Source organism: Psammomys obesus, unplaced genomic scaffold (genome assembly GCF_907164565.1).
Source record: "Psammomys obesus unplaced genomic scaffold, mPsaObe1.curated_primary_1811, whole genome shotgun sequence".
Lineage (NCBI taxonomy): Eukaryota > Metazoa > Chordata > Mammalia > Rodentia > Muridae > Psammomys > Psammomys obesus.
This window is the reverse complement of record NW_026596051.1, coordinates 20317773-20333436: the sequence shown is the minus strand read 5'-3', so window position 1 is coordinate 20333436 and position 15664 is coordinate 20317773. Positions and strand designations below refer to the sequence as shown.

The following is a 15664-nucleotide window of genomic DNA, read 5'->3' as shown; positions in this document are numbered from 1 at the left end:
AATTCCACATTTCCCAACAGTATGTTACCACTTAGCTGTGGTCCCAAATACCTTCTATAGGCTCGCTCTCTCTCTCTCTCTCTCTCTCTCTCTCTCTCTCTTTTCCCCTTCTCACATGCACACCACCTCAGAGCAGGGCCAACTAGCCAGCTCTAACCTTTTCTCAACATCTTTTCTACCTTCTGTCTCATACCACCGCCCTAGCTGCTCTGATGGCCACACCAGCTCAGTTTTATTTTTCAGCAAGCCTGGCTCTTCACTTCACCGGAGCCCAGGCAGCCATCTTGTAATGGCGTGAAACCCTCTACCATATATTCACCTCCTTGGATTTCCAGTTCTTACCAGGTCAGGTCAGAATATCTGCTATTGGAAAGCTAGAAAAATCCAGGGAGAAAATGCAATGTTGTTTTGCCAACACTAAAATGTGAGCAAGGGTGGATGGGGGAACACAAGGCAAGGGCAGGAATCCCTAGGCTTCTCTCTGACACACTTTGTGGCCCATAGGTAAGGAAATTGGTTCCAGTGTTGAGAGCAGGGCCGGGATGAGAGGAAGAGATATGGAGTTGAGGGATGCAAGAACAGCCACAAGTGGGAGACAAACAGAAAAGAGAGAACTGCAGAAAAGAAACAGAAATGCTGCTCTACACATGCACTCCTGCATCCAGGACCACCAGGACCTCAGGGTCAAACAGCGCTGAGAAGGTGGTACCGTTTGGGCTGAGGCAAGGTGATGCCATCCTGCTGAACACTCTAGGAACTTACCCAACATCACAGAGGATGGATGTCCTAGGAGCAAGTGCCACACTATGAGAGTCACAACACACCCTAGGACCAAAAGAGACTTGCATGGGAATACCATGATGACCAGCAATTACTCCATGAAGGGCCAGCATGAGATGCACACAGCAAACATAGAGGAAGAGGTGACCAGGGACCACACATCATATGCAAATCCAACAGCCCAAAGCTCTTTGAATGACTGACTATATGAAGAAAGAGGGAAATGTGACAATCTGCCAAGAAATCAGACAAATAAAAGCAGGCAAAGCGATGATACAGACACGGGAGTGCAGATGAGACCTATCAAATGTCAATGGCTTACCTATTTCCACATTTGAAAGATACACTGGAGGACAAGATGGACTATTTCAGCATAGAGTCAGCATCTCTCCTTTGTAAATATTAAGATGGATCCTAGATCCACAAAGTACAATGAGTGGAATCAGGAGTTCACTGGGTGAATTTAGCAAGGGGTGGGTCACAACAGGACACAGAGTTAGCAGATTTAAAGAAAAGTCAATGTCAATAAGAAACCCCAAATGGAAGCACAGACCTGCAAACCTAAAATAAACATTTTTTCCCCAAAAGATACAAGATTAAGTCTGTAATTCCAGAAGGTGAAAAAAAAATAAGACAATTAAATCTTGACAAAAGAACAACCACTGGCCTGGGGAGATGGTTCAGCAGTTAAGGTGCTTGTTGTAGAGCTGAGGACTCGAGTTCTATCCCCAGCACCCGTGGTAAAAGCCAAGTGTGGTGGTTGTAATCCCAACAGGTGAGAGGCTCAGACAGGCAGATCCCTATGGCTTGCTGACGAGTCACTCTAACCTAATTAGCAAGTCCCAGGTCTCAGAGAAACCCTGTCTAGAGAAATAAATAAATACAGGAGACAGCTCCAGGAGGATGACACCGGAGGTTGGCTTCCTGCTTCCACACATCTGCATTCACACACACACACACACACACACACACACACACACACACCTCACACATGCATAAACACACATATATTGTATATATGCACACATATGCACCTCTGAGCATGCAAAAAAATGTTAAGGGAATAATAAGCAAAGATTTTTCAAATCTGTGGGAACACATAGATATACAAGTTCAAAGAGCTTGGGGAAAGGTGTACAAACAGAACCAGAGCTAGATCCATCAAGCCACCAAAATCAAAGATAAAAAGGAAATCTTCAAAACAGTCAGACACGAGGACATGCATTTACTGGGGAGGAGGGATGAAGATGACAACTGGAGTCTGAGCAGAGAAAGTGGGAGGCGGAAGGCAGCTTTCAGAGTGCTGAGCGAGGGAAAGCTGCAGACCCACAGTGCTGAACCCGAGAGAAAGGATCTCCAAGGCTACCTTTCTCTTTCGTAAAGAGAAACACAAGAAAGTCAATCACCAGCCAACTCTTTCTATGAGAAATACCAACACGTTCCTCCAAATTCTTGTGGAAGAATAAACACAACAGTATACACAGAGATGTGTGAGAGAAAGATTAATGACTGTTCAAATAAGCAGTAGCAATGAGTCATTAGGATTCGTAACAGGATAATAAAGAATAAGCAGTTAAATAACTGAAAGATTTTTTTTGTATGATTTGGGACATGGTACAAAGGCTTTAATCTAAGGCAAACTTAAATTATATTTACATTCTGGAATTTCTAGATTGGTTACTAAAATAACAGTAAAGTATATAAGAACACAAGCCATTGTGGGAGAAATAATTATATATCTATATATACACACATGGACACATAGACACACACAAACAGCATGAAGTGCAGACAACAAAGGAAACTGGTAAAAAGCCAACAGCAGATAGAATTGCTGGAGAGAGGGAGGAAAGCAGGAGCCAGTAATGGAGAGTGAGGGGGAGGGAGCAGATGGAGACACAAAAAGAGAGAGGGGTGGGGGAGCAGGATGCCTAGATGATACGGGGTCTCAGCACCAATGGACCCCAGACATTAACAACGTGGGCATTTTATCCTGGGGATTATAAAAGTCAAGATCTGTCTTGGGAGGGGGCTGTGGGCAGGGAGTGACTCAGAGGGAGGATCCATGTCTGCACCAGAGTCCCATATCTATACAGAATCAACCCAGTCTCCACTCTGCTGTGTTACCTCATGGCCCACTGCTCTGTCTGTGACAACTTTTAAGACCCAACCTGAAAAGTGATAGCTTTGGCTCTCTGCGCTATACCAATGTGAGAAAACCCAAGGTAGGACTCAAAGTGCAAGCCCCAGCCCCAGCCCCAGCCCCAGCCCCAGCCACAACCCCAGCCCCAACCCCAACCCCAGCCCCAGCCCCATCTATTCTTCTCTGGACCCACTGAAGGGTGAGGCTTACCTAGCACATCAAAGGGAGATCTAAGGCTCATCTCAGATGCAGCCCTCACTAGCGGAACGACCTCATGCAAACCCCTTCACTTCTCTGCCTGGTTTTCTTACCTAGCAAACAGGGCTGGTGATCTAAGGCCCTCGTATGACTGCTGAAGGGAGTATTTGGGGATACTTCATTTCAGAGCCAGCTATACAAGAAGGAAGACAAGTCAACATACCTGGGGGCTGTGGGCCAGGGACCCCTGAGGCTGTCCTTGTTGACTGGAACACCATGGTGTCTTCTGTTCTTTCTGCAGCGGAGCCCTATCTTCCCCCACCCCATTGGTGTGTGCTTCCTGCGGCCCTTCCATGACTGCACAAACTGATGAGATAGTATTAACAACAGCCCTGCCTCTGGAATCTTCCAAATCTAAGGAAGGTCCTGCCTGCCCTCCTGTCACACCTGATTTCTCATTCAAGGGTGGCCCACAGGCTCTTGTGATCAGTTGCCTTGAAAACATAGTCACCTGGATCTCTTTGTCTTCAGTGTGTCCACAGTCGCCCTCCATCTTGGAATTTTCCTGAGGGTACCAATTTTCTTCCCCCAGACCTTTGCTCATCTGTAGGACCTCCTGCTCCAGGCCTTGGACCCTGTCTACAAGGTGCTTGTTTTCCCCCTGCAGAGCCCAGACCATGTCCTCTATCCCTACCATTGTTTCCTTTATCAGCCCTTTATAGCTGACCCCAAGCTCTGAGATGAGAGCCCTGAGCTCTCTGTTTTCCAGGGCAACATGCTTCATCCTACCCCTGGCTTTCCTGACACTCTCAGACACGGCTTTGTGCAGCTGGCCCAGGTCCCCCCTCAGTTTCTCATTCTCCTCTTCCAGCTGGGAAATCTTGCAGTAACTCTTCCCATTGCAGTCCTCCAGGTCGGACACAGCCTGCAGGCACTGTTCCAGCTCACGCTTGAGGTGGGCCAGCTCTCCCTGCAACCTGTGGTTTTCCTGCTCCAACCTCAGTGCCTTGGCTGCTTCTCTTGCGCGCTCCTTTTCACAACAGCATCCTTCATGGTGACATCCTTCTTGTTCTCTCTGAAGCCTGGCATTATCAAGCGAAACCTCATCTCTGTCTCCCTTCAGGTTGGCAAGGAGCTGATGGAATCTGCTTCCTGTCCACCATGTAGAGGAGAGCTGACTCCCACCCAGCTCTGCAGGGCCCCAGTTGGCTTTATCCCCATCAAGTGCTGCTCCTGGAAGGATTTCTCCAGTCCGTGGAGCCACATCCTCTTCCAGCCTCACTCTCCCACCATTCCTGTTTCGTTCTGCATTCAGATCCTGGCTGGCCAATGGCTGTTGAAGGCACATACCCTCCTCAGTGCCCCACCATGTGTGAGTGACACTCTGGCTCTCTCCTGTCAATGCTGACACCTGCTGGGGATCTCCACAGACAATCTTCAGGTTGTTCAGCTCCTGGAAGCAGGCCTCCACCTCCCTCTCCAGTGTGTCTGTCTGAAGGGCACACCTGTCCTGTCCTGTGATTAGAGCCTGTGAGGGGCAAGGACCATCATTGATGGTATCTGCTGAGGCCCATTTAGGAACCTGCAGCAAATCCCAATCACCTATTAGTAAACACTGTTCCTGACCCACATCAGCCTTGAACTCAGGCTGCTCAGAGATTCCCACAGAAGCCGGGTTAAATGTCACTCGGACCTTCACCTCCTCCTCTTGTTCTTCATCCCCAGATCTCTCCTTCTGCAGGAGCTGAGTATCTCCAAAGCACAGCTGGTGGCCCTTCTCACCCTGTGTTCTCCTCCAGACTTCTTTGCCCTTTCCTGCTGGGAGCTGGATACCTTTTATCCTTGGCTCTTGGGTTCCATGAGCACTGAGGCTGGTAGCCTCTTCCTCCTCTGAAGACAGAGTTTTCAAGAGTTTCTGGCTATATCCTCCCACACTCCCTCTCTTGCTCAGGGAATCAGGACCCTCCTGTGACCTAGGGGTCATCCCATGCAGAGGCAGTAGTAGACATTCTCTCCGGAGCCAAGGAAAGTGGGCCTCAGCCTGGGTATCCGAAGCTTTGTTCCCTTCCTGCATGCCATCTGGGGCTTGAACCTCAGTGTCCAAGATCAGCTTCTCACTGCTCTCCAGGACCAGCGGGCACTTGTCATCCAGCTCTGATTTTATCCCATCCAAGGTTCCCATCGCCTCCAACTTCTCTGCACTTGCAGCTGGAGGCCCACCTCTCTCCTTGCACATGTCTCTCTGCTCCTTTGGCCCTTTTGTGAGAAATGAGCCATTTGAAATGAGCCGGGACTCCTGGCTGAGGAAGGTGTCATGGCTCCTTGCCAGATTACAGTGCCAGCCAGGGTGTGCCAAAGCCTCTGGTGCAGGTGAGGGCTTGCTGGCTCCATCTTCTTGGGTCTGAAGTTCATGTAGGGGACATTCCTGGAGCAGAGATGGCAGTAGGATCTCTGGTTCCCTAGCAGGTCCCCAGAGCTGGAGCATGGATATGGGTAAAAACAGTAGGGGTTCCTGGGCTCCAGCATCTTGGAGAGTCTCTGAAACTCCTGCCAGGTTCAAAGAGCAGAGTGGCTCATCTGTGCTTGGCCCTGGGGGACAGCCACACAGCGGCCAAAGAACCTGTCCACCTAGGTGGCGCTGGAGAAGAGCACCCTGCAGTTGGAGAGAGGAGATGAGGTATGAAACAGCCCTTCCCTGCTGAGCCCCGCCCACATTTGATCATGTCCCCCAATCCTCTCTGATTCTGCTCATACAGCTGCACGTGTGTCCCACTCTTCCACCAAAGGGCCTGCCCAGGATTCTCCTTCTCCCAAATATCCTCAAGGAACACCCCTTTATCTCAAAGCAAACATCATTGCCTCCTCACAGAGAACCCAATATCCTTGGGCACTCCCTGGCCATCCTCGCTTATCTTCTGCATACTACACCATAACGAATCACGCACAGATGTTGGTACAATCTGTTGGCCCATCCTCCCTATTGCCCTTTACCCAACACAGTCTCCACAAGCACCACAGAACTCGAACAGTTATAAATGAGGTTTGATTCTGCAGGAGGACAAACAATCCTGTGGCTTCTAGCTGCCATCTCAAGTGGCATAGACTGAAAACAGCAACCACATGTGGAAGGTTCTAGTCCTCAATGTTACGTGGACTGTCTATTCCCCCGGGGAATATAGGGACTGGTCTTTATTTTGCCCCAGGACTGGAGTAGTGCCAAGCTCACTTGAGGGGCCTCCTAGACCACTCTTAATGCTTTATAGTCATTTATACCACATGTCTATCCAGCAAGGAATATCCTTGGCTCAAAACAGCACACCTGAATGGAACAGGAAAGTGAGTGGGTGCCAGATCTAGGCTCCAGTCAGGTTCTCTACTGGCCCCTGAGCTTCTCAGTCTTCCTGGCCTATAGGGAGCTGTGGGACTGTGGGCAGGCTCTTGGCAGGGACTCTGAACAGCAGAACTTAAGCCTTGCCTTTAACCTGGAGAAAATACTTGAATTCTGGAGCCTTACACACACACACCCCTTTGTAAACTGGGCATCCCTAAATTAAAGACTTAGACCTCAAGGGCAGTGTGACACATGGTTATAACACAGTGATGAGATTAGAGACAATAAAATTAGCAGAGACGGAAGTGGTGCTGAAGCTGAGCACATGCTATTTCAGGATGACAAAAGACGTGCATGAAAGGAGGAAGAGAGAGAGCTTGGCCCATAATGCCTAGAGATGTGGGCCCCTTGGGCCTCTACTTCTTAGTCAGTGGCTTTACAGCTTGTTTTTCATCAGCAAATGGGCTTGGGGGCAGGAGACATGTGAGAGGTCTCTGGAATCCAGGAAATGTGTTGGCAGCTCAGGGGTGAGGGCCTAGGAGTCCCCTGAGGTTGTGGGGGATTTCATTCCATAAGGAGAATACAGAACTTCAAATCTTTTGGAACACTGAGACTAGGTGACAGCCCTGGAGTGCCTCTGGGCTGCAGGTCCATGTCTATAAACAGGATGAGTGGCTGGCGCACAGAGCCTGTCTTCCTGCTTTCTCATCCTCTTTAGGGACAGGTGGAAGAATGGCTGCTGCAGGCAGCTCATCTCTCTCTCTCTCTCTCTCTCTCTCTCTTGCTGTGTGGAATTCCTTCCTCTACATAAAGCCAAACTGCCTGAGGGGATGGTTCAGAAAGTGAATGCATGAAGGCATGAATGCATGCACGCATGAATGAATGAGGTTCAGAACCACAGAGCCACATCAGGAAACCACTCTCGGCTCAGCTTTGTTCTTTAGGATAAGAGGCAGAAGCTGGGGTCAGCGGTTTGCCACAGTGTCAGGAAGAATTCAGATCCGGCTCCAAAGACCAGAAGGCTGGAGCGGCACAGGGTACAGAAGAAAGTCACGGGGGCTCTCCACCTCCAGGGCTGGGGAGCTCTTGAGAGTTCCAGTATCCCTCGGGTCCCATCATCTCTGAATAGAGGCAGTCCCTGCCCTGTGAGAGGTCAGGGGCTTCCCTAAGGCAACCAGAGTATCTTGGGGTAGCCCAGTCTAGACACTTAGTCTGGGCTTCTTTTCAGCCTACCCTACTTCTCAGCTAGCTCTCAGTGCACTGCATCTCAGCCCCTCAAACGTCCCCTCAATAATTTCCAGAACATTCTTTCAGATCTGGAGTTTCCTCAGGTAGCCACACTGCCGGGCACATAGCAGGGCCACAAGGGCCCCGCTGACCCTCATATCTGCAGAACCCTCTGGCCTCACCTGTCTATGCTCAGACCCTAGCGGGCCTCTCTGGAGCTTGTCTCTGGTCCTTGCTGGCACCACCATGCAGGGCTCTGCTCCACCTCCAGCACAGCCACAGGACTCTTCTGAAAGCTGGCCTAGAACAGCAAGATCCCAAGGTTAAAAAATCACTCCTGAAAGATCTATTACAATGGCCAACAACAACCATGTCAGCTATAGATGTCTCTCTTGTCTCTCTGTCCAGCACCACAGTGACTCGTGGTGAGCCCCACACTTCTGCCCAGTGAGGACCTGGGGCTGGAAGATGTGACTCACCTCCAGCTGTGAGCAGAGGAACTGGTTCTCAAGATTCTCCCATGGACCACAGCTGCAGTATGCCCATGAAGCCTTTAGGACCCTCAGTGTCCTCAACCGTCAGCTGGGTGATAACCAATCCTGCACTTTCAGGAACAGCCTTGCCAAGTCATGTCCCACCTTGGCCCACCCAACAGCTCTGCTCCCCAGACATGGCTGTAAAGGGGAATATCAGCCGCCTCCTCCTGCAAACAGAAGCCCTGGGTGTCATGAGACTGTGGGCTGTTCTTGCATTTTGAGGGCTGAGGATGAACAAGCAGGATCTCCTATAACAGGGATGTAGGAACCCATGTCTGACTGTCAGAGACAAGAGGCCTCGAAGCCCCAGCTATTCTCAGACTGACAGTCACAAATCTCATCTTCAACCCGATCCTCAGTCTTCAATCCTGGGGTGGAAGGGAGCTAGGGTGACCTCTGCTTAGGACAGATGTCTCTGTGAAGACAAGGCCCCACTACCAACCTGTAGCTGGCTGACACCCTTTGAGAGCTGAGTGCATGAGTTTATATGCCCAATTATCCTAAGCTAATGACCCCTGGAACATCACACCCTGATTCTGCCTTCATCGGCTGTGTGACCTTGAGCCTCTCTGGGCCTCCGCTTGTCTGTGAGAGGAATACACCATCCTGCCCAACATTGTAAGGGCAACATGAAGACTAAGGGAGAAATGTCAGGTGGTCCCTCTGTGTCGCACAGCATTCACAGACCTGCTGGGGCCTGACATCCATGAGCATCACTCTGGTGGTCTTGGCTACTGCAGGGATCCAGCACCTCTGCCCCGGATGGGGGCAGAGAATCACTCTGTGCACAGTCCAAGGCACCCTTGAGAGAGAGAAAAAATGGAACAGTCACAAGTGCCCAGCTGACTTGTTCACTTCAAGCCTATGCCTATGCTCCCTTTAAAGCAACAGTCAGACCCCTCCAAAATAAGTGAACTAAGGTCAGAAAGCAGTGAGCTCAAAGCTGGGCCATTGATTTATTAGGCCACATCATTCCTGTTGACTCTCGGGATTCTTTCAACAAGTTACAATGGGTAGCAGTCTGTCCTTGGAGTACTCCGTCCATCCAGACAAGAGATGGTGTGGTCAGGGCAAGGTCCCAGCCTTGCTCCTGTGTGGTCCCTCTGTCCCACTGGAGAAATATGGCACCTACCCAAGGAGTTTTGAATGTTCCTATCTGTCCCCTGTGAGCAAGACCCAAAGATGACTGTAGCTAATGACCTGGGAAAGGCCCACCCAGATCTGCAGGAGGCCAGCTGTGTGGACAGAGAGGAATATGCCCAGCATGGTCCTGGAAGCCACGTGTGGGCAATTGCAGCTGTCATGACCAATGTGGGCTCTTCGCTCTGACATGGTAGCCTCCTGGGTTGCCATCATCATGGCCACATTCTCTGCTTCTAGGCCTCTGTTCAGGTTATACTTTATGCTACTTTGGGGGAGGGTTCTAACAGTCATCCAACTCTTTGTGGCTGGCTCCCAGCCCTGTCCCCACTCCACTGAACATCTGGTTAGCAAATTACCCTGGAAATTAAACCAGGTCAGGGTACCTCCCCCTTCTCACTCTTCTCTTGAGCAGCAAGATAAAAATCTCATCTTCCTGGTCTCACACATACACCTTGTTCTGTGTTCCAGCTGGGAACTCTAGGCTCCAGGTCATGGACAGGGGCCGTGGCTGAGCTGAGGGATAGCTGAGTGGCCCTGAGCAAGCCCACACCACAGTAAATGTCTGCCCCTCACCTGGAACGGGCTTTTTAACAACTCAGTCTTGGGAGCATGCAATCCATGCAGGATAGTAGTAAAGAAGAGCTTAGTGTCTTGCAAAAGCAGTGGCTAAGTCCCCCACAAGGCTTCCTTTTCGGCCTTCCTTGACCTTTCCACCAATAACGTCCCCATCAACCTCCTGCATGGCCCCTCCTTCTGCGACTCTGTGCTTGTGACCTCATGTCTCTCTGTGCAACAGTTCGTGCTGTGTCCTTTTGCTCACAATCAGAGTCCTCAGCTCCGGCTGCATCATAGGATCTTCCAGAAGCTTCCAACAAGGACTAATGAGAACACTTGACCCTAACCAAGAGCAGCCAGAGGGCAGAGGTACCAGTTCACATACTACCAGACAGCGGGCCTGACCAGATAAGCCACTGTCGTATGTGCCCAGAGCCCTGTCATCTGTTTCTGTCCACTTGGATCTCACCTGGTCATAACTAAACAGTCCGTCCTAACCACAGCTGAAAAATTGCCATGAAAGCAAGATGGAGGATCAGGAAGATGAAGGGAGGGAGAAAAAAATGTAGGAATGTTGAAAAAGATAGGGGGAAGGAAGGATGGAGAAAGAAGAGACTAGAAAAGAAAAAATAAATGAAACAGAAAAAGAGGGAAGGCAAGGTAGGGAAGGAAAGACTAAAGCTCCTAATAAGAGCGAGGAGAGAGGATGGAAGGAGAGCAGGAGCAGGCAGATGGAGGAGGGAGTCAGCGCAGAGCCACTTATCATGATTCATCCAGGCTGCACATCCACGATCACACTTACTGCACATTCTGCCTGCACCATGCCGCAGTGCACAGATGATTTCATGAAAGCTTGCTGAGCCCTCGCTAAGGGCCAGGCCCCGTTCTGAGGCTGGGGACACAGCCACAGAAAACACACATGCTTTCTGCTCCACGGAGACACCTAGGGTGTATCTTAGATGATATGATACTAAAATGATAGCTTTTATCCAGTCTACCCCCTTCACTTCATGAGTGATTAATTCAATAGTCAGGGAAGGGAGAGCTAGTTATCTAAAGTCACATGGCAAGTCAAAGGGAAATCAGATGAGTTCGCATCACTGGCGTTGACCCTGACTCTTCCCAACACTGCGTTCTGCTCAGCCCAAAGGAGCATTGGTTTGGACTCTGGTTTTGCCTCAGTGGGCGATTATTCTGAGTTGGTGTTTTCTAGACTCAAGTATTTGTATGTCATGGTACATCCTTCCAGACTTTTCTCCAAGCCCAGATAACAGAAGATTTCTAATTAGTTTAGAATAATCAAGTCCTCCCAAACACTCCTGCTCTGGTTTTGGGGCTTCCCACCATTCTCTGCCACATAGACCTTAAGTCCCAGCTTCTAAAAACGGTGACATGACCCACATGGGGCCATGCAACTAAATGTTTCAAAAATGGCAAATGTAAAGGTTTCTGAATGCTCATGTACCCCAAAAGAATTCAGAATCAAATAGGTATTCAGAATGAGGTGTTCCTGATAGCGCTCACCCATGTTGCACTGTGTGACTTTATATAAAAAAACACATACACACATCTACTCATCTGTATAAAATTTTTTCTTTCACCTTTAGTAAATGGCAAATATGTATGTGTGTGAAAAAGTTGTCCAAAATAAAATTTTAATTAATTTTAATTTTAATCAGTAAATATTTGGCTTATATACTTGTTTTTAAATTCATTTAATTTTTATTTGTGTGTATCTGTGTGTCTGTGTGTGGGTATGCACACGTGTGGTGGGGAAGAGTGTGTGCCGAGGCCAGAAGAGGGCACCAGCTCCCCATGGAAGTGGAGTTGCAGGGGGTCATGAGCCTCCTATGTGGGTGATGGGCATCAAGCCTGGGTTCTCTGGAGGAAGGGTACATGATCTTAACCATCAAATCATCCCTCCAGCCCACCTACTTCATATGCTGACATTTCTGGGGTTATGGGAAAATCTTAAGAGCTGGAGTGTTTCCTTCACTGCTGGTGGGAATGTAAACTTGTATAACCACTCTGGAAATCAATCTGGCACTTTCTCAGACAACTAGGAATAGCTCTTCCTCAAAATCCAGCTATACCACTCCTAGGCAGATATCCAAAAGAGGCTCAAGTACACAAAAAGGACATTTGCTCAACCATGTTTGTAGCTGCTTTATTTATAATAGCCAGAAGCTGGAAACAGCCCAGATGCCCCTCAACTGAAGAATGGATGCAGAAACTGTGGTACATCTATACAATGGAGTATTACTCTGCAATGTGTAGATGTACCACAATTTCTGTATCCATTCCTCAGTTGAGGGTCATCTGGGTTGTTTCCAGCTGCTTGGCAACCACTGACTCCTTTCTTCGAAATGCACTGTGATCTGAATGTGACAAGTCCCCACAGGCTTGTACGTATGAGCCCTCGGCCACGGCTAATGGCACTGTTTCGGAAAGTTGTAGAACCTTCAGAGCGTGTAACCTCACTGGAGAGAGTAGGTTACTGGGGGAGGGCATTGTGGTGGCGCACACTTGATAAGCTGGCCCCGCTTCCTGTCTGCTCCCTCCTTCCTGAGTGCAAACACAAGGTGATCAGCTGTCCCATGACACTGCTGCCATGCTTGTTCCCCCATGCTTCATCATGCTGGGACTGTGTTCCCGCGTCATAAGATAAAATAAGCCCTTCTTCCCTTAAGCCGCTTCTTCTCAGGGACTTGGTCACAACAAAGAGAACAGTACATGTCTGTTAAAGGGGTCCATGGTCACATAGTAAGTATGGCATTCATATGGCATCTAATACTCACTGACAGACAGCCCACTTCAAAGGCTTAGGCTTCCAAAGGCCCAGACCTTGCAGAGCAGCAGTCCCTTTAATAGCTGCTTGTATTGACTCTTTTCTTCTGTTTTCTCTGTATGTGTATGCATATGTGTGTGTGTGCGTATGAGCACGTGTGAAGGGGGCTGGGAACTAGACTTAGGGCCTCACGCATGGTAGGCAAGTACTTTATCGCTTGACTTTTGGGGTTTTTTGAAGTTGTTTATTTTGTTTTATGTGTATATGTGTGTGCAGGAGCCCTTGGGGGGGGGCAATGGACCCCTGGAAGCTGGAATTACAGACAGTTGTGATCTACTCCATGAGGATGCTGAGAACCAAACCCTAGTCCTCTACCAGAGCAACAGGGGCTCTGAACCACTGAATCATCTCTTTAGTCCCTTGACTGTATTTCCTAATGCCCCTGTTTGCTGTGGAGTGAACAGCCACCCTGTGACGATAATGTCCTCCTGTAGGGAGGTCAGGGGTCATCTCCTAACAATGAAAGGATTTCCCACCCCTGTGGCCAGGTGTCACGCTGTATACACTGCAGCACAAGGAAGTCCAGACAGCAACCAGCAATGCCCATCACTTCAGCACTTCAGCTCCAGGATGACAGGGGACAGGGTGACTTCGAGAGCCTGACTTTTCATCTCTAGACAGAAGCCTCTCTCAGTGACCCTCCAGGCCATGTCACAGCCATCTATCTGTCTTCTGATGTGGCTATTTAAAAGCCTGAACCACGACTGCTTGAACCTGTGTTTGTCTCTCCTCCAAGCTCTTGAAGAGCTGGGCCACACCCAGATAAACCCTAGTCAAGGGTGCAGCGCTGTGCCTGGGACACAGCAGAAGCCCAACAAACGCTCTCAGAGAAGCACACAAATGCACACCACCAAGCAAATGTCATTTTGCGACCCACTGCCCTCCTCAGCTTCTTTCACCTGCAGGGGTCCTTCTCCCAAACTCCTCCCAGTGCCCCATTCTTCAGGGGACTTGGGTTTTAGGCGCCTTATTCTGAAAGTTCTCAGCTAGCTGAAGTTGGGGAAATTGAGTTCACTCCTCTAGACTCAGCGTGGGGACAAGGACACTAACTCCTCTCTGGCTGCTTCACAACACCTGAGAGAGCAAGTGTCTTGTGGGTAAGAAGCAACCAAAATGTCTTCTCCCAGTGCCTGCCCTCCCTGTCACTCACAGCACAGCTCCCAGGGCCCATCAGATGTAATGAGCAGAGGACCATCTCGGGAAGCCCGGGGCCCCTTCTGACCTGGCTTCTTTCATTTGCTGGAGCATGTGACTTTCACTTGCCTCAGTCTGCAAAGTGAGGACTAATCATTTTATCGCCCCGTCAGCTGGCTGCACCAGTGCCCGGTAAACGGCAGCTTCGTGAAAGCTGTCTGCTGTACAAGTCGGTGAACAGACTCACTCCGGACCTCTTGTTTCCCAGCCTCTGTCCCTCACAGCTGTACAGTCTCGTGAAGACAGTCCCTACGACTGGGGCAAGCGGCCTCTTGTGGTCATTTCCTCACTGAGTGGCTCATTCCCTGAGCATCGAAGTCCACGGGTGTCAGGCGCATCTCACAATAAGAACATTGGGACATATAAGTTTAGCAGCCCAAGACTATCCTGGCTGGTCTGGATCACTACTGTCCCCTACGTGTGATCCCCCCATGGCTTCCTGTATGAGAACCTCCACCCACTTCAGCACGGGACTGTCCATACTGAGCAGTGTTGCATGACGCACAGGTTCCTAACAGCAGCCTGTTCTTTTCCCTCTGCTCCACACAGCATAGGGACCACTGCTTATGGACAACTTAGGGAACCTGCAAGAGACATTCTTCAGCTTCGACGGTCAAAGCCCTTCTTGAGATTCAGCTCCTCGGGGCACAGAGCCTTCTGAAGAGAGAGCATATAACACTGACGTCATGGATACTTGTGACCGATGATGGCTTTCCAGCTGAGGGCATAGGTAGGTCCTACAGGATCCAGCCACTGAGAAGCCCAAAGCCCCAAAGAGCTACTAACTGTGGCATGATTTCCTGACGGTCTTGGTGCTGCCTTGGTGTCTGTGGCCAAATCACTTGCCCTCCCTGGGCAGTTATCAGGGGAAACAACCCCTAATAAATTAGGGGTTAAAGGGGAGAACAGGAAATGGAAAAATAGGAGCAAGACCCTGCCAGCCTCTATGAACCAGTTCTTTTCCTCAGAGATGTGTTCTGAGGGAACAGTGCATCCCTGCACTCAGGATGATGACAAGAGGAGAGAATGAAGCCTCAGGACAACTGCCTAAATGAGAGCACATTTCCGGCAATCGCAGAAAAGATTCTAAATGACAAGTTCCATGTACACATCGTTTATTTTCAGAATTACAAGGAGACGATGATGAGTGTACACTCTGTTTTCCTCTTAGTGGCTGAACAAGACACGCATGGGAAGAAGAGATCGGAGATAAAGCAGTGAAAATGCACAACAGAACACAGTACTGGTAAGCTGGCCCAGACAAGAGACACACCGTTGTCTGGAGAACTTGAGCATTCTCGGTTCCAATTAAAAGACATTTTGAATGTTTAAATAATCAACTCCCATTGGTTTGTATCATCTGTCTGTTTTTGTTGTGATTTTGTTTGAGGCGGGGTCTGAAACCTCCCAGGCTGGCCTGGAATGTGTTATGTAGCTTGAACTCCTGATCCTCTTGCCTCTATCTCCCAAATACCCCTCTTCTCTAAGGGAACAGAACTCACTCTAGTTATAGGGGCACATGGCTAATGTAGCTGCCGCCACCCACCCTGACGCCATGTCTAATATGGACCAACTTCCAGGTCTGTCTCTCAACAGCTGTGTGACAACAGCTAAGGTACTACCGCTCCAAGCCTCAGCTTCCTCTCTGTGGAACAAGGCTGCTGAGAACAGCTGTCCCTATCTCCACAGCTTTGAAAGGAAGCTTTGGC

At 49.5% G+C, this 15664-nt stretch overlaps 1 protein-coding gene across 2 annotated transcripts in view; it reads right to left on the bottom strand.

The window, feature by feature from the left end:
- The window catches only part of CUNH4orf50 (chromosome unknown C4orf50 homolog), an 86790-nt gene that overhangs the window by 56639 nt on the left and 14487 nt on the right, over positions 1–15664 (bottom strand). For both annotated transcript variants that reach the window (XM_055623739.1, XM_055623740.1), the window contains 3 exons: positions 8903–9017; positions 7862–7980; positions 3345–5774 (listed from right to left, as the gene is read on the bottom strand). In XM_055623739.1, the coding sequence (XP_055479714.1) occupies positions 3345–5774; positions 7862–7980; positions 8903–9017 (2664 nt within the window). The remainder of the gene's footprint in view (positions 1–3344; positions 5775–7861; positions 7981–8902; positions 9018–15664) is intronic.